At 35.0% G+C, this 23,507-nt stretch overlaps 1 protein-coding gene across 3 annotated transcripts in view; it reads right to left on the bottom strand.

The window, feature by feature from the left end:
• Diaph2 (diaphanous related formin 2) overlaps nt 1–23,507 on the bottom strand; it is a 745,764-nt gene that overhangs the window by 255,881 nt on the left and 466,376 nt on the right. For all 3 annotated transcript variants that reach the window (XM_041636640.1, XM_041636641.1, XM_041636642.1), the window contains one exon: nt 22,556–22,680. In XM_041636640.1, the coding sequence (XP_041492574.1) occupies nt 22,556–22,680 (125 nt within the window). The remainder of the gene's footprint in view (nt 1–22,555; nt 22,681–23,507) is intronic.

Genomic DNA, 23,507 nt, shown 5'->3' with positions numbered 1-23,507 from the left:
CAGAGTGACAGCAGAAATCATGCTATCAACAAACCCATCAAAATGGAATCAAACGTCATGAGATGAACACCGTCATAGGGATATGTACAAGACCTTTTTTCATATGGGATTCTCTGTTACTTCATTTTGAAACTACAGAAGTAAGGCAGCTGGATATATATATCCAGGCCATTTTCAATGTTATTTCCTTCTTCTCAGTAATGGTTCACGGGGGATTTTTCACGTCGTAACATGAAGGTTTTTCATGATCACAGCTTCATGTAGTCACACCTTAAGGGTGCTACTGTAATTATTCAAGCTCTGCCTGTTATTTTCACATTAAGTAATTCTGTTATTAAATACTTTTAGAATATGTTATGCAACAAAATAATGTTTACAAAGTGACAGTGTTTGGACAGTATTTATGGTCCATTGTCATGCCTAGATTAGAGGATATGAAAGCCATATGTTATTTATTCATCAACATTAAACATCTTGGCAGAACATTGATACAGAACATCATACTATTCCCAAATTCTTAGTAGAAAGAAGTCCATCATTTTTATTTACATAGTATTTAAAATCATTCTATTTTTTTCTTATACTTCTAAAGCAATACTGTTTATTTTTTCTTCCCCTGAACATTTCAATAATGATTTCCTATGATCAAGATGTTCTGCAAATAAGGACTATAAGCATCTTGAAATTTTTTTTTTGTCTAGCATTCATTTCACTTACACAACATACAAAAGCAAGAGTTTATCTCAAAAATAAGTAAAAAAATATGCTTTGACTACATTTTTTCCAATCTACATGCTATGCATGAGATGTTACTACACACACACACACACACACACACACACACACACACACGGGTGAGGATGTGTGGAGGACACGGTAAATAATTAACTAATTTAGGACATTGTTTTATGACCTATTTGCTCTTTCAGATTTACACAAAAGTAACATGTTAAAAGTCACTAGAAATTATGTAATAAATAAAACATTGTGTCTGTGTTCAATCTAGTACACCCACAATCTATTTGCTGTAGGTATTCCTGACTACTGCCACATATTTTCTTTTCTCAAAGCTATTTCAACATCTTATGAATAACAATATACAAAGTAGGGTTTTAGAGAAAACACTAAACCCAACAAATAATATCTCCCATGGATAATTTAATTTAACATAATCTTAAATCTCAAAGCAGAAAGGTATTATAACCCTTTATATTGAGAATGTAAATTTATCAAGACTGTTATGAAACATTTTCTGAATAATACAACACTCCCAAACTATATATATGCATATATGTATATATATGTGTCTAATGCAAAAAATAGTTACTTGTCTCCTTTTAGTAGTAAAACCAGATCATCTTGTATTACAGTGTTTAGATACAGCTGGTAAAATAGACACAATTGAGAAACAGATCATAATCCACTGGATGATAGTATTAATTATTTTTTCTGAAATTAACTAAATCAATGAATGTGAAATCCAAGCCATAGACATGGATTCACCTATCTGAACATTATGAGAGCATCAAATATATCGATGAGTTAAATAAAGGCTATTTATCAAATGACTTAAATTTTCACACTTGTTACATTATTACTAAATATGGAACTTGAACTTTTTTAAAAAGTTAATTTATTAACAGTTACTAATAGAATGATTCATTTTCCACATGGTAGAGTAAAAGAATTAGGTCCCAATAAAATTGGAATGTTCAACTGGCTTATTCTCTTTCTAAAATATATATGGTATAATTATTACAAGTATATATCTCACTGACCATAGTGTTCATTCTATGCAAATTATGAAAAATGAAACATTTAGGTTTTAGTTCAGTGATAAAGAGACTAAGCATTCCAATCCTGAGTAACAGGATCAGAGAGACACATTTTCTAGAACATACAGGATAAAGTCTCTTCGTTCATTTTTCTGTACTCCTCACTTGACAGCTCCTTTTCTTTAGAAATGCAAATGACAAGAGATGTGAATAACAGAAATCTTGGTACCATAGATCTGGGGGTGTGATCACTTTCCAACTAGAAAAGGAATCAAGAGGGCATTCAAATCTTTGCAGCTGGTGATTACAATCACTATCTGGTATCAAAGTTAAATGAGTAATTCTCTATGAATACATATATTATTCTGTAGTTTTTTGTCATTCACTTGGGAAAAGTTATAACATGGTATGCATGACCTAGAGAATTACAGACTCTAGGAATAGTCATGTATAACTTATTATCCCAATTGGTACATGAAAAGTTTATAAAAATTTTGGATGTCAAAAACCTCCAAAACAAACTTACATGCAATTTCCTCAGAATATAAAACATGATACTTCTGTAAATGGAATAGAATTCTAAATTGCCCTTTCAACATTAATCCAATATGTCTGTCAGTCATACAGCACATAAATGGAGACTTTTTTGTTTTTTTGAAACAGGGTTTCTCTGTGTAACCCTAGCCGTCCTGGAACTTTCTCTGTAGACCAGGATGACCTCGAACTCAGAGATTGGCCTTCCTTTGCCTCATGAGAGCTAGGATTAAAGGAGTGTGCCATTACCACCCTGGTGAAAACATAGCATTAGGGATGGAGCCCATAGTCTCACACATACTAGGTAAGTATTCTACCACAGATCAACGTACATAGCCATTTTCCCCTTAGTTTTTTTTTTATTTTGAGACAAAGTTTCATAAAATTACCTCAGCTTATCTAAAAAAATCTCCATACCCCTACTCATTGTTCTGAGTAGCTAGTACTGAGCCATACTGCCTAGATCTTTCCAATATAGACTACAAAAAATTGTCTTCAAAAATCAAACAACTTACTATATGTCTTGAAGGTAATCCTTACTGATTCCTTTACCATATGTGAGCCTAACATATGTTTTCAAGTACATGTTTTCTTCCCTGAAAGTATAATAGCATCCACAGTAATAATTTTAACATTTATGTTTGCTATTTTTGCTAATGGTGAAACAAGCTAATGAAGGCCTTATTGATAACAATGACCACTATTACAGAACACCATGTACTACATAAGACACCGATATTAATATTTTTCCTTAGTCTGCATGTCTAGCTTCTATTGTTTTTCTATTGATCTATAATTTCTTATTTCTTGAGCTAGAAAGTATATTTAAGTTTATTGCAATTAATTAAGCCCCACTTCTTTCTGATTCTGCATCAAAGATGTGGAAAACAGTTCCTGGGAAGTAGGCCAGCTAACAAATATCCTTCCAAATTAGTGGTATAGGAATAAGCCCACACAGGGAACGCATACATGACAGTATCTTTAGTAAATGTGAAAAAATAGCCTCAAACCTGTACTCTGATCAAATAAATCTTTCTCCTGAACTGTATCATGACAAGTTTTTAGATTTGGGTGTATTCAAGTAAGATATATGTACATGATTTCTCAAATATTTTCACTTTGTTTTAACAACAAGATTTTAAATTGAGTTAGATAGGTATATATTATATTTATCACATGACAGATTAATTTCCATATTAAAAATCAAATTATAAGATTTACTAGACTATTCTTTGTTACTATTAACTATAGCATCAATAATGTCAGATATATCTAATCCACATATTTGTCTTACACAATCTCAAAAGTAAACAAAACAAAACCCAAATTTAATTATAAAGTATTGACTATTTAAACTAAAAGATTTTCTTAAAGTTTGGAAGCATTCAAGACAATTAGCAGTCAGCAATCGGTCTTAATTTTCACAAAAAAACTACATCAAATACCATCGTTATAGTAATAATAATCTTGGTATCTTATTTATTCAAATCACTAGAACGGTAGCAATTTTCCTTTATTTTCTGTATATTGAAGACAACATACAGAAGAATAAAATTCAGTAAACTACAAATCAACACTGATATATACTGGCAGAGCTGTTTATATTTTCACTCACTAGTTCACTTTGGCCACCCGTGGTATTTTCATGAACAAAAATCTACAGGAAAATTGACAAATAGATATTACTGACAGATGGCCAGAACCCGGGTTCTATATAAATCTACACTATATAAAAAATAGTGTGTTAGGGTGACGTCCCTGATTTCAATCTCTACTGCTGTTGTTAATGTTGTTTCTCATCCTTAAAATGGAGCAATTCTACAATCAAAAATTTATATAAGTTTTTTAATGCAGGTCACAATTTTGATATGCTTTTAATGAAAATCAATTCCCAATACGCCTTCTTACCACTCTGTTTTCTCTTATTATAGGTTGCTTGTGTAATTTCTATATGTCAGGATTGGTTAGCTCATGGTGCTAATGAGGCCAAGGTTATGAGTCTGATACTTATATGAGCCAGTTGGTTTTACAGAAAGAAAAAGAAATATGTTCTATAGTTTTTAAAGCCAAGAACTGCAACTGTAGCCAGTCAGGATACAAATTTATGTCCTTGGAAAGAATAAAAACCACAAAAGGGGCTCTGGACAAACAACTAAAAACAGTTGTCTTGATAGAAGCAAATTCTTACGTGAATAGATTTTTCTTTATGTATAGAATGAGAGTGCTGTTTCTAATGAATTCACACAACAAAATTGGAAATTAAAATGGAACATAATAATCATGAAAATTATTAAAATATTTTCACAATATATTAATAACATGCTTATATGTGAAAGAATCTTAATGCTTCCAGAGGGAATAGAAGTAATATATACAAATGATGGCAATTAAACACTCCCACTATACATACACATAGGATAATGTGCAATATGGTTATAATTATACAATCTTGCACATAAATAATAGCATAAAGCTAACAATTTCAGGGATAGCCAGATCACTGTATAAAAACAAAATTATTTCAGCAAGTAATTACGTTTGCTTAGAGCACAGGCTAAGTGTTAATAGAGAAATACCTATGTAGGTCTAATGAGCTTGGAAATGCTACATTTTTACTTTGATTTTCCTATTTTTTCTTAAAATTTTGGTTTGGGGAATCCCAATGCACTATGCTGAAATTTATCTCAGGACAGTATAAAAATCAGCTGGTGGGAAGAAGAGTCTGGAGTAACTGCTTAAAATGATGACTGTTAAGAAGTAAAGGCAGCCTGGCATGATGGCACATACATTTAATCCAAGTACTTGGCACTTGTGATGCAGAGGCAGGAATTCTCTATGAGTTTGGGGCGAGCCTGGTGTACATTCCAAGTTCCAGGACAGCCAGGATTACATAGAAATACACCTGACTAAACGATAAAAAGACTGCTATGAACATAGTTGAACAAATGCTTTTGTCATATGATAGGGCATTTCATGGGTATATTCCCAAGAGTGGTATTGCTGGGTCCAGGGGTAGGTTGATCCTGAATTTCCGGAGAAACCGAAACACTGATTTCCACAGTGGTTGCACAAGATTGCATTCCCACCAGCAATGGATGAGGGAACCCCTTCCTCCACAACCTCTCCAGCAAAGGCTATCATTGGTGTTTTTGATTTTAGCCATTCTGACAGGTGTAAGATGATATCTCAAAGTTGTTTTGATTTGCATTTCCCTGATCGCTAAGGAGGTTGAGCATGACTTTAAGTGTATTTTGGCCATTTGAATTTCTTCTCTTGAGAATTCTCTGTTCAGTTCAGTGCCCCATTTTTTTAATTGGGTTGATTAGCCATTTACAGTCTAGTTTCTTGAGTTCTTTATATATTTTGAAGATCAGACCTTTGTCACTTGTGGGGTTGGTGAAGATCTTCTCCCAGTCAGTGGGTTGCCTTTCTGTCTTAGTGACAGTGTCCTTTCCTTTACAGAAGCCAAGGACAATGACACGGGGTTTGACCCTACTTCATGTTCTGGCTTTGTGGGAGCCTAGCCAGTTTGGATGTTCACCTTCCTAGACATGGACTGAGAGGGGCGGACCTTGGACTTTCCCCAGGGCAGGGAACCCTGACTGCTCTTTGGACTGGAGAGGGAGGGGGAGAGGAGTGGAGGGGAGGGGGAGAAGGGGGGGAGGAGGGGGAGGGAAATGGGAGGCTGGGAGGAGGCGGATAAAAAGAAAGTTTAAACAAAAATAAGCACTGCCAATATGGATACCAATATATTACAAATGAAAATGATAGCATACCTCAGTTTAGAGAATAAGTTAATAAAGAGATTAAGTCTTTATTATAAAGTATGATTATGTAGATTTGAATTCTATCGATTCTATCGATTTTTTGTATGGTTGCTTGACATTCTTGTAATTATCTATCGGAAATAAAATAAGAAAAAAACTAGTTTGCCTCCTGCAACTAATACGTACAACTATAACTCAAACAATTCAAAGGAAAATGTAATTTCTTTAAATACTTTACAAAGCTCTATAGAAACAATCTTCAATAAAATAAATGCATTAGAAAAATGTTGTTCACTGTAGATCTTGCTTCTTTCTGGGTCTCAGTTGTTCCATACATAAATTAAGATCTATATGCTACACAATATTACTGCATTATTTTTAGGTCCTCATAAATAACTAAAATAATACAATAATAACGGAATTATCTTTGAAAAATCTTTCTCAGTCTGCCATTAGTCAGTGAAAGAAAACAAAAGACAAACAAGCCACAATAACAGGGAAACATAAATTGTGAACCTACTCAGGACACAAAAGTAAATGGGTGACTGGTGGAGTATAGACTGGATCCAGTCAATGTATTCTGCAAAATAACTTCCTTCAATACTTTATCTATAATCTCTATACCAAGCATCTTGTATTCTACAAGCCTGATTTATTACAATTTAAATTTATATAGCTTTAACATAGTAATATCACAAGAAAAGTAAAGTAGTTTTGAAATTCAAATAATATTTCCTGCAGTAGCCACTCTGAACTGTAATCACCATATGTATACAAATTATAAACATACTTGGAAAGACAAGGGAATAAAAAAAAATGTGAAACCAACACTATTCAAAGAATGTTGTTTACCCAAAGAGTATAATTAAGTCTAACTGCTTAAATTACAATAAGAAAATAAACACCTAAATCAGCTCAAACATTCTATGAAACAAACATTCCCCAAATTTAGTTGTTATATGTACTATAAAAGAATAAATCTTCCAATATCTAAAGCTCCAGTCTTGATACAAAAGAATAACAAACAGAAAGATGAACAAAGAGAATTAAAAGAAAAAAATGATTAGAACTGAGCAGAAAAGAACGTAGATATATGAGAGATGTTGAGGTAATATCAGAGTCATATTACCAAGTTTACAGTTGGCATTATGTAATCTCTAAGCTACACTTATTGGCTTAAATCCTTAGTAGGTTCACACATCTTTTTAAACATTTTGTTTCCATCCAAACTTCTCTTTCATTTAATTAGAGAACTCTTATCTGACCTGTCAGCTACTTCCTACTTTAATGGATATGTCTGGAATACTATTGACCAGCCATTTGAGAAATACTTTTTTTTTGCATATATTTCCAAATGATCAATTTATTTAGTAAGAATCAATATAGTATTTCTGACTGTATTTAATGTATCAAGTTTTAACATGCAAAATTAAATATAGTGTTAAAATAGGATAACCACAGTAGATATTGTTTTACATGAGATAAATTGGAAAAGCTAATTTTTGTTTCTTTTTATTTATTTATTGTTTTGGTTTTAGATCAAATAATTTAATAGTTCACTCCATCTAATTTACATTCAACCCCCAGGAGAAAAAAAAATGGCAAATACTCAATTTAGAAAAAAAAGACTGGTGAGTACTTGGTTTAATTTCAATTTTTTTTTATCAGAAAGGCAAGTGAAAGGTTTAAGTAACATATTTTTTTAGAGGTAGGCCAGAAGAAAATAAATATCTCTTCACACAAGAGGTTCCTGGAACTTACTTAAAAACACACAGTGGCACTGGGTTTTGATCCTACTGCATGTACTGGTTTTGTGGGAGCCTAGCCAGTTTGGATGTTCACCTTCCTAGACATGGAGGGAGGGGGGAGGACCTTGGACTTCCCTTAGGGCAGAGAACCTTGACTGCTCTTTGGACTGGAGAGGGAGGGGGAGGGGAGTGGGGGGTGGGGAGTGGGGGGAGGGAAAAGGGAGGCAGAGAGGAGGCAGAAATTTTTAATAATAAAAAAAATATCAAAAAAAAAAAAAAAACACATGTGGAAGGGTAGTGGAGAAACACGCCTTTAATCCCAGCACTCGGTAGGTGGAGGCAGGAAGATTTCTCTGAGTTTGAGGCTAGCCTGGACTACAAGAGCTAGTTCCAGGGCAGGTTCCAAAGCTACAGAGAAACCTTGTCTCTGAAAACCAAAAAAGGAAATAAACAAAAAAACAGAAAGTGACTCTTTGCATGAGTGGTATTGAGAACAACAGACACTGACTTTAACTACAATTTAGTAAAGTCTCTTGAAAATTTGCACAAATTGCTGATTTTAAAATTGCTTCCAGAGAAAGAAGAAGGAGCGGCTGGATGGGGAAGAGGAGAAAGAGAGGGGAAACTGATCGACAGAGAAAATTTAATTAATTAATTAACAAAAATTGCTTCTCTAAGTAGGTGTTAATGATAAACCTAGAACTATTAACATATCAGATGTCTGAAAGGCTGATTCAATCCTGTTATTATCATTAATTGTGTAACTTCTGGCAAATTACTTAACTGTTTCCTTTTATATAAGCCAAGGATCACAATATATACTTTGCTTGCTCATGTAGGTCTTTAAGAGGCAGGCCATTAGAAGCTATTTCAATTACTATTGTTACCACTACCATTGCAACAGTTAAAATTATAGAAACAAATTCAGGGACTCTTCCTTGGGGAAAGTCCATTTCTTCTGTTCTCAGCATTCCAACCCTTCAAGTTATAGCACTAATAATTGTTTCCTCATTTTTCAGGTATTATTTAGGATGTCATGTTGATAACCATACACACAGAGGTAACATTATATGGTTGCAAAGGTTGTCTTTATGCTTTTAAGAAAAAACATATAGACACACTATATATATATATATATATATATATGCACATACACACACACACACATGCAGACATGTGTGGACAACAACTAAAAAAAAGAGGACATGAATTTGACAACAAGGAGGTGCATGGGAAGGGCTAGGGGGAGGAGTGTAAAAAGGGAGAAATAATGTAATTGTATTATAATTTTTAAATATTATTATAAAAATAAGCACATGGATATACCATGGCTCCTAAAAGCAATTGGCAGGACCTTGGTTCTAGGACCAGAAGTCTAATTTTATACCATGTAGTCAGAATAATCCTTATGATACTTAATTCTCTCTTGAGTAGGTCTTTACAGGCCCTAATCACCTTTGGAATACAGTTAGAACCCACTTCTTAGACATAAGCCATGTAGTAACATAGGGACCCATAGGTGCTTCATGTTTGAAGCGGCTTTTCTTTTTTTTTTTTTTGAGACAATATCTTCCTGTTTAGCCTAGGCTGGCATAAAATTTCATGATTCTCATGCCATATCCTACCAAATGTTGGGTTTACAGGTAAGTACCACCATTGCTGTCTTGAAATTTTTAAGGACTTTCAAAGGAGGGCCTCACAAATTATGTATCTAATCTGCCTGAAAGTTCTTGTCATAAAATCCAAAGTCCTTCAGCATATGGCTCTTGCTTACCTATCTAACATCTCCATCCCCTCTGTACCCCTTCTAAGGATCAGGCTACAATGACAACTCCCCACATATGCATATTCTGTGACTGGTCAATGTCCTTTGCCTTTGTTCATGGCAGTTCAATTCCTTTGCCTCATAAGCCATAGTAAACGAGTCTTTAAAAATAGTATGTCTTTAAATATAGTCCTATCTCCAGAATCTTGATGCATGTTGTGGTTACATTTGAAGATGATAAAAAATACTAATACATGACTTCCAAGCAAAAAAAAAAAAATTGAGGGGTTGAATGAAGAATTAGAATATGGTTTTCATTGCTCCTAGTAGTCTCCCGAGAGGCATTGCTCAAGGGTTGGTAACTATTACTATGGTTCTCTGAACTCCAACCTTCAGATTTAATCAGTCTTGGATAGAACCTAGGCATCAGTATATTTTAAATGTTCCTCAGGTGATGTTAAGCTGTTTCTAGGGTTGAGTTATAAGAATTTTAAAGAGTTAAAGAGCAATAAGTTAAATGAGATGTAGCCACTCAAGGTGTTAAGGCATAAATAAGGCAGCTAATGGCCAGAGAGAACTGCCGGGGAAGCCTATTAAATGTACACTGTAAATGAAGAGATAAAGATCCTACTGTTAAGGCCAACCAAATAGAAAAGATTATAGGCATTAAATATGTATTATATTTGTGATTCATTTTGAACATTCCTGATAAGACTAAGAAATGTCCATATATATTGAAAGTCAAGCATTTTGAAACTAGCATTTGAACACCCAATATTACAGAATAATGTTACATAAATAAAGATTTGTTTTTATATGAGTTTAACCAGCAAGATTTTATATATATGCTGGCTGTTCAGATATCCCTCTTAACAAACCTATATTTGTCGGGTAGAGTTCACAGTTCTTTTGGACGTTTACCTGCAAACTATCCAGGGGTGTAGTGACACCCTAAAAAGATTGGAAAGCTCTCAAATTATCTATGAAGAAGTTTTCAATAAAGTACATGAATTAACAAAAATATTAAAGAATATAGTCACTGCAAGAGAACTGTTAGTCACAAAATTTGAAATGGGAGACCTGTAGCAAATGAGATGTGAAGGGGTGTAAACTACCAGAAAATAGAATTAATCAGACTAGCTTTAATATCAGCTTTAATAAGGTGAAGAAGGCGGGGGGGGGGGGGGACCTTACAAAGCCAGGCTTCCAGCGAAGAGCAGCAAACAAAGAGAAGTCGGGGAGCACACCCGCCAGATTTATAGGTAAAAATTGGCCTAAGGGGTACCGGCCCTACAAACAAGGCGATTGGCTGGGGCTTCACCTTCAGAGATGTTAAGTGCATGGCTTCCTAAGTAATAAAGAGTACTCTTGGTTTAAAGCTATATGATGAACTAGACAAACTCCTTCACTATATGAGTTTCATTTTAAAAAGCATGTAAAAGTATTCAATATACTTGCTGGTGCTGTTTATATTCAATATTGTACATTATAACCAATTAAAAATAATTTATATCATGATGGGTTAGGGTGAAGATTATAAAAAATGGAGAATCAATTCTTAAGACTAAACCCAAATCTTAGTCATCTTTACATAGACTCTATTCCATTTTTCTATGTTTTCACCCTTTTCTTTATACGCATGCTGTTCAGTGACAACATGCCACTATTATAGGACTGATGAAGATTATAGACATTCCAATCATGCTCCAGTATTGCAATTTAGATACATGGCTCCCAGACTAATTTCACAGCTAATCCTACTTAAAATCAATCAGAATGTCTTAAACAGGCCTGTATCTTGCTCTGGCACTTTGTCATTGCAAGGAAGACAAACAAATGTTTATCTGTTGTCTGAAATTTTAAGCTCTAAATCCCACTCTATGGCAGTTTTAAATTTTAAGCTCTAAATCCCACTCCCAAGTTAAACTATTTTTTCAAGCTTTTTGTATTATTTCCATATCATATGAATGAATCCCATAGGCAGATTTTTAATTTCTTAAAATGTAGCTTCTGGTGGCAAAATGAGAAATTGTCAGGTTGAGGGAACATTAACTCTTTCAGACAAATTAAGTCCCGATTCATGTTCTGAAAAAGATGATTTCCAAGACGAGTCTCCTGTGGCTTGAAAGGGTTTATGCACCCTTTAACCAGCGATACATTCTCTTCTCACCATTACCATCATGCACCAAATGTCTATCAAATACCCTGGACAATGTTTGAAAAATGGAGTTCATGCTCAGTCTAATTTCAGAATGAATTTCAAATGAGCAAGGCTCATCAAACAGAGAAGTCTTGTGCACATGGAACTCTCCAAAGCATAGGCTCCATTCAAAGAGTTCCTAAGAATTCAATTTCTATAAAAGTGTTGGCTAAGACATAATTTTAACATAGGCACTTTAAAATCAGAACATAGTATAAAACTAGCATTAGATAGGTACTAGGGTCCTTTCTCTAATGTTCTCTATTTTCTTGCCAGAATGTTACATTTCATATCATTATGCACTAAGCTTTAACTTATTTTTAAAAAATCATAACAAAAATCATTTACTAAACACTTAACTTTCTAGAAAACATCATGTCAGACTTGTTGCCAAATACTTAAAGATGAAAAGGAATGCATACCTCAAAGGTGTTTATGAGCCAGTGTGCAAAGCAGGCATGTGCATAAACAGAGTACAGGCAAATGAGCAAGTGAAATCATCAAAGTATTAAAATATTATGAGAACACAAGGGACAAGGGAATTAATTTTGATTGCTATGATTAGGAAAGGCTTTCTGGAAGAGATGGTGTAAGTGAGCAGCTAATTTTTAAATTAGTTTACAATCCTTTCAAAAAGAACAGTTTTTCCCACTTGAGAGAGATTGTAAGACGAAGGCAATATAACAGTTTCACGGGGAACACGTGGAATTCATTTCAGATTGATGAACCTCTCTGAACCCAATGGTGGTATAACTTAATGGTTAGGAACATGTGACTTGATGTCTGAAAGACCAAAATTTGGATCAAATCCTCACTATCATATTTTGCCACTTCCATGATATAACCACATGGCTGATCCATTCTTGTCTTCTCATATTTAAATGAGTTTAATTAAAATAAGTCTACTAATAGTACTTCACATAAAGGATTTGCCTTGGAGACTGCATACGGCTGACATAACTGTATAACACATGCACACACACACACACACACACACACACAGAGAGGGGGGGGGAAGGGTGGTGAGACTAGAAGAATGAACATTCCTAACCTAAAAATGTGAATGAAATAAGAAGTACTGCAGCATCAGAATCACTTTAAGCATTGATGTGATGCAACAGGCAGAAAATTCCATACCCGATTTCATGGGTTAGGTCACAGTTAAAATGCAGGAATATTAAAAATGTTCTATGATTTTTCCTTAGACATATCATCAATCTGAAACCAAACTGAACTCACTTAGACTTGGGCCTCATGGCACAAACATTTTCAAATCTTCAAACTACTGTGAAGCTTTAAACACTGTAGTCTCAACATTTCTTTTATGTCTATTTGTTATTTGCATTTATTCATAAACATAGTGTTAAGTCTCAAAGAAACCTGGGACAAAGGACTCAATTGCCTATTTAACATATCAAATGGGAAACTGACCAATCTCTCCCAGTCCCTGTTACAGAATTCAGCCTCCTCAGCACTATTCACCCCCACAGTTACCCTAAACCTCTTTAGCCCAACGTGTTACACTTCCTTTCCCCTTACTTATCTTCCCTATATAACTTCTTACTAATGTTCTCTCTTGGCCTTTAGGTTCCTCTCTCTTCCTTTCTTGCCCCCTTCCTCTTCTGCCCTCTGTCCTGATCTATTTTACGGTCCCAGTTTAATTTGGACTTCTTCCTCATATCTACAAAAAATGTTTTCCTCAACCATACCTAGAAGTAGTCATGTCCTCATTTTCATTCATACAGGATCTCATCCAGCACAGTTTGGCTTCGAACTTACTATGTATCTGAACCCTCAGATCTGAACCCTCAGATACATAGTACTTTCAGCTTCAGAGTCTCATGATTCCATCTCAGGAATGTTAGTTTCTTCTGTGCAATGGACTGTTCTACGGCCTCCTGCTTGGTAGGCAGTCACTCTATCAACTTGTCTGCATCTCCAGCTCTTAGTCTGAAGCACTTCATTAACTTCATTAGGATACTAATTTGTGATATATATATATATATATATATATATATATATATATATATATATATATATCATGGTATAATGATTGCATATCACAATCAGTAAAGAGTTAAAGGACTCTTTATCAAAGCAACTCTGAGTCTGCTTTTTTATCTTAGGATCTCCTTTAGGCTCTGTGTCCTAGAATAGCGCAGTTTTATTAAGGATTATTTTATGTCACTGTACCAATTCCATTGTTGGTATGTGACCACACTCTTCATGTGGCCAAAAACCTCATTCCCACCTTTTATTTCTTAGTACTTCAGCCTGGCTTCTGGTGTAGCCAGAATTTCTATTACCTTCACCTCAGTCTTTTACCAAGTTTGTTCTTAATTTCCACTGTGTTCCATCATTACAAATCTCCACTTGCCCTTGTGTACGTGAACTTCAGTTGTACACTCATGGGTTTTTTTCCACTAGTGTAATAGTTCATGAATAAATTTGCCTGTACATTATTTGGCTCTGTTTTCTTTTTTTGATAATTGCTGCTATCATTACTATTTAGTTGCCATTTCTAATTTTTATTGTGCACATATTACCTCCTATTAATGTTCTAATTTAATTTAAAATCCTCCAGATCACACTGAACAGCCTAGAGTCATGTCTCTGGTTGGACAAAGTAATCTACTATGGAACTACACCCTTGAATGAAAAAGAAATAAGAGAGAGAGGAAAGGAAATATGACTGCTTATAGGTATGGTAGAGGAGAGAATTTATAACGGTATGTGGGAAAGCATAGCCAGAGGCAGGGACGTCTGGGAGAGTTTAGAGAGGACTTGTCCCTGAGCCAGGCCATGTGGGGAGAGGAGGAGGGAAAGGGGAGAGAGAGGACCAGGTGCAGCAGCCAGAAGGCCAAAAGTTACAAAGAGAGCAAGCAACCAAAATGGTTTGATTATATAGCAGAGAGCAACACAGCTCCCTGGGCTGGAAAGTTAGGGGGCAGGGTATGCCAGCCATGCCCTGGAACAGGGAGGGACTGATGCAGGAAGAACCTTGAGGCCAGGTCTGCTTTGATATGCTAAACGGGCACCACAACCATTTGTCCCAGGTTTGAAACTTTATAATCCCCACCTCAAGCGTATTTATTTTTTTTAAGAAGCAATGATAAACTATTTGGATTTTGAAAACAATTTTCTTTTCATGCAAACATTATGTCCATGGGTTTGCCCCTCTACCCTTAAGAGAAAAAAAATTCTATACATTCTCTTATTCAAGCTGTTAAATGAAACAAAAAATTCTTAGTGTGAATTTCCTAATTTTTTTTTTCATTTTGGACAGAGTCAGCTGTGGTAACACTTTCTCTAAAAAAGCCTGAAATTCTGCAATGTCCAATCATTAAAAAAGAAAAAAAAAGAATCCTTGTTCTTTGTTTTTGTTTTGTCAATTTCATATGGCATTTGCTTTACAAAGAATGGATTGGCTTCCCACTTAAAACCTATTATTAGCTTGTGCTAAAAGTCTACTATGTACGATGTGATACGTCTGGCTGAATTATAACTGAATTTTCCATCGATTTTAAAATATTCTCCTAATAGAGAAGAGTGTAATAAAAATGAACATAATGAAGGCGCTGTGGTGACCCCAAATCTGTTCTGAATTGTCTGCAAAGGACAATGTGCTTCCTCAGGAACTTGATTTGTAACTACTTCAAATGACTCTCCCTCACACCATGAGGAAATCCCAGGTGTTGATAGTTAGTTGACAGGGTGTTAATGTCATTAACATTCTGTCAGCTCTTCTTGTCAATGTGTTAATGGTGCTCCTGCTGCTCAGTCACTCTCGGTTCTCCAGTTGGGGAAATGATTTAGCTAGCAGTCAATCAAAAAGCTAAGTTGATTTTGGGCCAGAGACAGCCTTGCCATTGACAAAATCTCTGTGAGTACATGTGGTAAGAAATTTGTCAACAGAGTATAAGCAGTAAGGTCAACACTGAGATTAATGTGCCTTGTTAGACGTGGATGTCTAACACAGCACATACATAAAAGTAGAAGAAAGCAGGGCATGGTGGTACACAGGTTTAATCCGAGCACTCTAGAGGCAGAAGCAGGCACATCTCTGTGATTTGGAGGTCAGCCTGGTCTATGTAGAGTGGTTCAGGCAGGACAGGGCTATGAGACACTGTCTCAAAAACAAGCAGTTTGACTAAAAGTACAAACATCTCTTTTTTTAGGAATTAGTTTCTTTCCTGTCTGAAAAAGCCTGGCACAGTAACTAAAATAATTCTTTCTTGAGAGCCCGAGAAGGAAAAAAGGCAGAAAAGGAGGTGATGAGAGCAAATACCATGTATCAGGTCTCAGAGCACATTACCACAGAGCAGGATGCTTTAGGAAACCATTGTGACCTGAAGGAAAATAGAAAGGCCACAGAAACGAGATCTTTTAGCCTTTCCACTGACTTAGCCCAAGGATGCAGATCAGTGAAAGTAAAATTTACCTCCCTCAACCTATAAAAATAAGGAAGGTTAATAGCGTTTGCCTTCATCACAGGTGAAAGTCGTCTATCTTGCTTCATAGTGTATCTTGAATAGGGGCTATCAATGGATACACACGAAAGAATCTTGTTAAACCTCCCCTCCCTATACATTATGAACAACATTTCATACCACTTTTATCTAATCACTTTTCTCTAGAACTAGGCACTGCTTTCAGCACAGAGTATGTAAATGGACATCTCCTCTGGAGCCTTCTTGTATGGAAGGCTGCTTTGACACATAAGGCAGTTAAACACATTTCTCATGTTCTTCTCTTGTTAATCTATCTTTGGTTACAGTTGTCAACCATCAATCAAATCACAGGTATGCAAAAATTATTAGGTTTTCTTTTCTAAACACAGAAACAAACAAACAAACAAACAAACAAAAAAAAACAACCCAACTCTTCCACAATTACAGTGCTGGCCAAGGTTACAATGTTGCACATAGTATCAGCGACACCACAGGTCTTGGAAGAAAAGGCCTAGGATTGGCAAATTCATTCTCAGAGCACTATCTCATGTCTCTCAACCATGGATTAGTTTTCAAAGAATAGTTAGCAGGCTATGATTCTGAACCACAGGTCACCAATATCCTCAGTAGGCTTCAAATGCATACACAGACTTCCTGGTAACTTTAAAAGATGAAGAGAGAGGACCTTTGAAATGAATTAAGAATGTGGGATGACGGAAAGTAACTTTATGAGTTATTGAAGTTATCCTGACATAACTGTAGATACATACATAGCTTAGCTAATTTTATCAGCAGAGATAGAAGTTATTCCTCACTTAATAAACAAGAACTTTTAAAACACTAAATATATAAAATTAGGTCATCTGACAAATAGTAAACACTCAATCAATGAGAGTTAATTATCAACACTAATTATTTATGAGTTTCTATCCCTAATCAAGAAGCTATCTTCAGTTGGTACCTGCTTACAAAGGAAAATTTGTCTTCTCCAGTGTTGTCTTGTGGTGATGTTTTGTTTGTGCTATAACAAGTAAAGCTTATCTGTGGATCATAGTGTGGAGTAAGCCACTAGTTAGTCATAGAGGCAAGGCAGTGGTGGTACACACCTTTAATCCCTGCAAGTGGGGGTGGGGGGGGGGAGACAGAGGCAGCTACAGAAGTTCAAGGCCATCCTCGGCAACACTAGGTCAATTCAGTCTCAAAGAAAACAGCCAGGCAGTGGTGACTCACACCTTTAATCCTGGTACTTGTGAGTCACATGCCTTTAATCCCAATACTAGGGAGGTAGAGACAGGAAAGGATATGGCTGGGCAGAGAGAGGAATATAATAAGTTGGGAGGAGACAGAAGCTCATCATATTCAGTCTGAGGACTTGCAGAGACAGGATACCCCATTTGGTCTGAGGAGTTGGTAGAGGTAAGAACTAGTGGCTGGCTGCTCTGCTTCTCTGATCTTTTGACATCTACCCCTATATCTGACATGGGGATTTTATTATTAAAAGCAATTAGAATTTGTGCTACACTTCAAGATAGGTCACATATCCAGAATTAGATGGCCAAAACAAAACAAACTCAAGGGTATTTTTGTAGACCTTTTGTTTCATGTTGCTTTGTTCCATCATTTTTTTTTTTGTCTTACTGGCCTTTTGCTTATATAATTTGGTTTTCAATTTTGTGTTTTTGTGGGGTGTTTTGTGTGTTTGCATGTTTGTGTTTATTGTTTGTTTTTTAAAGAGAGAGAAAGAAAGGTTATGGAATTGGGTGGGTAGGGAAGTAGGGAGGATCTGGGAAAAGCTGGTGGAAGAGAAAAGCCTAATCAGAACATTGGATGACAAAAATTATTTTTGAATATAAAACAGCAAAAAAAACAGAACAAAAAAAAAACACAAAACCAACTAACCAATCCAAAATCAAAACAAAACCACACTATTCAATGATTTTTTTAAAAAGAAAAATCTAAATAAAATCCTAGCAACCTATTTATTTCAACTCCCAGTCATATAGAACTTGGTTAACATGCAAGTAGCTTAGAGCTAGATCCCCCAAACAAACAAACAAACAACTACAACAAAACTTCCAAGACTAGGGGTGTGATGAACGTGTTAGCATTGAAGAATAAATATTTTCATAAGAGATGATTGTTCAATTTTATGGTTATATATAAATGTGCACGCTGAATCTATTTATTTTCCTTTTTTGGAGACTCATGCAGCTTATTCTGGTCTTGACATCCTGATACTCTTTCTATCACCTTCCAACTGCTAGGATTACAGATCTGGACACTGTGATTGGCTCTTTGTTTATAACCCATAAAATTAATTTCATTTGTTTTGTTCTTCTCATTTTTGGGATGTAGAAAATTCTACCCCAAATATGGCAGCTTTACATTATTTAAGTCTTCCACAAGAAAATATCTGAGATTCAGCAATTCATAAGTGATAGAAATTTCTCATAGTTCTTGAGGCAAAGAATCCAGGACAAAGACACCAACAAATTAATTTCTGGTGGTAATGGTTTATGCCTTACTGCCGTGTCCTCCTATGGCAGAGTCCCAAAAGAACAAAATGGCCTGTGTGTGTATGTGTGTGTGGGGGGGATCTGCTGGGTTTTTTTCTCTAGTGTTTTTATGAGGAACAAATTTCACACACCAAAGAAGAGTTCTTATTCTTACAACTAATCAGTTTCAAAAGGCACCACTGCTCTATACTGTTACACTGCAGATCATGTGTCAACAGAAACTATGAAAGGGACACAAATATGCAGGCCATGGCAAGAGGAATAATGAGAGGTATAAACTGAAGGAGAATGAGGTAAACTCAGAGGACAGAACCTTCTGAAGTAGGTCACAAAACTCTAATTGCCTAACTCTTCATCTCAGCAGCTGGTCATAAAGAAGCTACAACAATCATTCTTCTTGTCTTCCCTAGTCATGTGACAGGTGTCCTGCCTTCTACTTAGAGATAAGCAATGCTATGAAAAGAAGGCAAGAAGTATCTAAATAAACATCTTGCTAGATCATTTCTCATCCCTCCAATTAATTACGGTTGGATCACATCCTTTCAACTTCAATTTGGACTTCTATGTAACTGTCCATAAAAAAGCCAGTTCTCCCCTGTTTTTTTTTTCCAGAGTGTTTCCTCCTGTAGCAGGTAATACATTTATTAACTTTATAGATCCTCTTTTAGTCTGTCTTTTTATAGGCATATTAAGTCATGCATTGTACAATGGGAGAGAAAAGAGATTTTTTTCTTCCTTACACTGTTTTATTCTGAGTCAGAAATAAACAATTTAGATAGGAAAGGAGAAACAAAAGTGACATTCTTGTTTAGAAAGCTGTTGGCTTCCAGAAGCTAGAAGTAGGGCAACTACATTTACAAGAGAACATTTCCTTTAAAATTTTTGAGACAATGTCTTATGATATAGCTCAGGTTGGACTGGAACTAATGGTAATACTCCCCCTACAGTTCTAAAACCACTGGGATTTCAAGCTTGGATCACCACACTGGTATCTTGAGGTCTATCTATTTTTCTAGCTTTAAACAAAACAATTACTTTAGAATATATGGATCATAACATCTAAAATTGACCATACGTTTTTTTAAATGCGAGATCTAAAACAATAATTTAATGCTACTTAAATTCTTGATAATATTTATATGGAGAATTCTTTAGAAATAATAGTAAGGAAATCTTACTGTTTCATAACAATATTATTCTAGATGGGGAAAGTCAAAGAAGGGGTTTGGATTCCCTAATTTCCAATGACTTTACAAACAATTACTGAGTATGTCTAGAGTATGCTAGGTTGTAGATATTTGATAGGTACATATAATCTCTGGTAAAAGAACAGTATATAGAAAGATTATAAATGCCAGGCTGCCAGCATATTAAGGTTGAGCTACCAATTGTGTTCATTGCAGTAGTCAATGAACTGACAATGTCTAGATATAATAAGCATTTAATTAATGTTGTGAAAGAGTAACGGTGAGCACGAGGTGGTTGGACATAGCCTGACTTGGTGGTGATCTACTGAAGATTCAACTCACATGTTCAGCAGCCATCCTTATAGTGCTGTTACTATTTACAGAGGCCATAGACACGGGAGTGCTGTCCCTGTCCATTTTTTTAACTCCAAGTTCTTATAGAAAGATTATATTTAGTTAGGTAAAGTACTGCCATATTTGCGCTGTAGTTACTTAGAGGGTCAGTGATCTGAAACAAAAATTTGGCAGATGACAGAACCATGCAGAGTCCTATATCACTCATGGGAACATGGTATTCATTGTAAAACAGAATACAGAGGCCAGAGAGATGGCTCAGTGATTATGAGAATTGGATATTCTTCCAAAGGATCTGAGTTAGGTTCTAATGTCCTGTGTCAGCCATGTTTTTCATCTCTTTGATCACTGGACAGAAAAGTACCAGAAATACTCAAAATACAGCATACATGTGACCTTTTTGCATTTTGCTTGTGTCTTTTTAGAAGAGTGAACTTCTCCCTAAGCACTGCTGCAGAGTTCTGAACAAGACTAATCTGAGCAATAATTTCACTAGTATAATTTATTAATTCAAAATTTTTATCACACTAATATCCTCCTTTTCTGTAATAAATTACCATATTTTTCTTGATATGAACTGCAAGGTGAGAGTCCTATACATCTTACTACATTTCCAATCTCCTTGTGGACGAAAAGTCACACTTGAGTAGCACTTAAATGAGAATAGTTGTTCATCTGTAACATACAGATATAGAAAGTTGTGGATTTCAGAGAAATAAAATAGAGTCCAGGCAAAGCTCATGAGGTTTTGAAATTTGTTTCTTCCTCCCTCCCTCCCTCCCTCCCTCCCTCCCTCCTTCTTTCTTTTCCAAAATGAGCAACATGTTGCATGCTGCATTAGGGACATAAGCCAATTTTAAAAGAAAATACTCCATAGAACAAGGAGATCTCAAACTGACTTTAAAAAATATGAGACAAGAGTCAAAATTAGAAAGTAAAAAAGGTATGCTTCTGGCCAATGGACAATGTGACATATTTGAAATAAAAATAACTCTAATCACCAATGAAGCAAAAGGTTCATATTAAGTATTCCAATGTGGCCATTTATATAACCCAAGGCTAGACAGGGACTTCCTGCTTGTAACGGTTCACTAATTTGCCCATCCAATATCCCTATTAACAAATATAGCATCACTAAAGGACCACACATCACTACTTTATGAGGCAAAAAATAAGAGTGGAAAATAAATTTTTATATAAATGCCAAGTACTAGTCTTAAGTAATTTTTAGGCTTAGCACCATAACGCCTAAGTTGGTTAGGAAAGAAACACAGGAGAGGAGAAAAAGGCGATAGATTTAACCTTGAAAGAAGGTGACTGCCATACAGTTGTTGAGGAATTTACTTATTATCTGATAAAGAAATTGCAGGATTTATTCCCTCTAGAGATATAAACTAGTGAATCAATCTGCAGTTCAAGATACTTATTTAAACCCAGAGGAGGAGGATATAGCTTTTACTTCTGAAAATCCAGAATAATAAAAAAAAAACAGCTCTGAATGTAGTTTATCTTCAAACAACAGCTTGAACATTAAACAATTCAAACTAAATGTAGTTTCTCAATTCTCCTTTAAAATTCATATATACATACACATAATTTACCAGTATATTGTATGTAAAATATGAATTTCCTAAGTGTCTGTGTAGCAAGTATTATTTACTTTTTCTTTCTTTCTTTCTTTCTTTCTTTCTTTCTTTCTTTCTTTCTTTCTTTCTTTCTTTTTTCTTTTTTTCTTATAGTTACAGGTCAATTTGTTTCTCTTTCCATTCATACGTCTATTCATTTAGTTTTCAGTCTACTGATATTAGCCCTCCTCTCATCGCTTCTCAAAATGCATGTATATCCTCAGAAAACTCAAGTGAACACACCCCAAAAAGAGAAAAAATATAAACCCTCCCCCCAAAATTATTTTCCCATGATGATTCTGTCCTTAAGCATTTGACTACAAAAGAGGATTATTTGCTTTGTTCTTTCGGGTATAATCAGACATCCTAAGACTTACCTTGCATATCTTGTGGGCTTTCAAATAAAATTTGTCTTTGAGAAATGGCATTTTTTTTCTGATCTAATTGTTCCCTTGCTTACTCTACCAGGTTCAAAACATTGTGAAATAAAATTTATGTTGCTAATATAAAAATCAGTTCAGCTTACACACAAATTCATCTGCTGTTGTAGACTAGTACAACTAACCACACACAAAATCGATTAATAGACAGCTACCAGAAAAACATATAAACAAATGCTTAAATAAAGGATATCATCATCTTTTCCACAAACTTATCATGGTGACTTTCTGCTTTGGGGAAATTCTTGATGTCACGCTCCAGATGAAGAATGTTTTGTTCCATCGCTGCAAGGTTGCTCTTGAGAATTTGAGCTGAAACTAAAGAACAATGTGCAAAGTGTTTAGCATCTAATACTAGATATTCTATTAAACAACTAAAAACACTATCTGCTAAAGGCTTTTTTTAAATATGGAGAATTGTTCCATAAAGTCACTTCACATTTTTCTGAATTACGGCTCATAAAAATTCTACTCTCCATGAAGTAAATGAAAATGTGTAATATAATATACCAAATCACCATATTTAATATGGGAATGTCACAAATTTACTCAGCCATTAGTTCAGATGAACCCATTCCTATTTAAATTTATAGATGGAACACCTAATATCTCATTCTTTAAAATTTAAATTGAAGATTAAAGAGAAATTAAGGTTCAAAGAGAAGTTATCGTATTAATGCATGCCCTTGGTTATATAAATGATTTAAGGTTAAATTATATAAAAGAATGAAATCTTTGCTTATTTGGAAAACCCTTAGTTTTATAAACCAAAACCTGTGGTAAAAATTCCCATCTTTAAGATTTGATACTTAAGAGAGCTATGTAAAGGAACTGTTGATATGGAAGGGAAGTTTAGAGCAAACCATATGCACAAACATACACATCCACAAAGGTTCAGCATGCCCTCAAATACTATCATTAGTCACTTTACCCCTAATATTCTTTGCTCTTTTCCTTTTCTCTCATTGACAACTAATAATTTTATGTATTGTATCCCAAACTGTTCCTAAATACAGGTACATTCTCTGGATCTGTCATGGTGCAGTCATTTCTGGAGTAAACTAAAAAAAGAAGAAAAAAATCTTATAACAATTTTCTACTATATTACCATATGACTTTGAGCTGATTGTGTACAGAGATACTTG

The sequence above is a fragment of the Microtus oregoni genome, unplaced genomic scaffold (genome assembly GCF_018167655.1).
Source record: "Microtus oregoni isolate MIOR12 unplaced genomic scaffold, Mior012 000050F_000, whole genome shotgun sequence".
Lineage (NCBI taxonomy): Eukaryota > Metazoa > Chordata > Mammalia > Rodentia > Cricetidae > Microtus > Microtus oregoni.
This window is presented reverse-complemented; position numbering and strand designations above follow the sequence as displayed.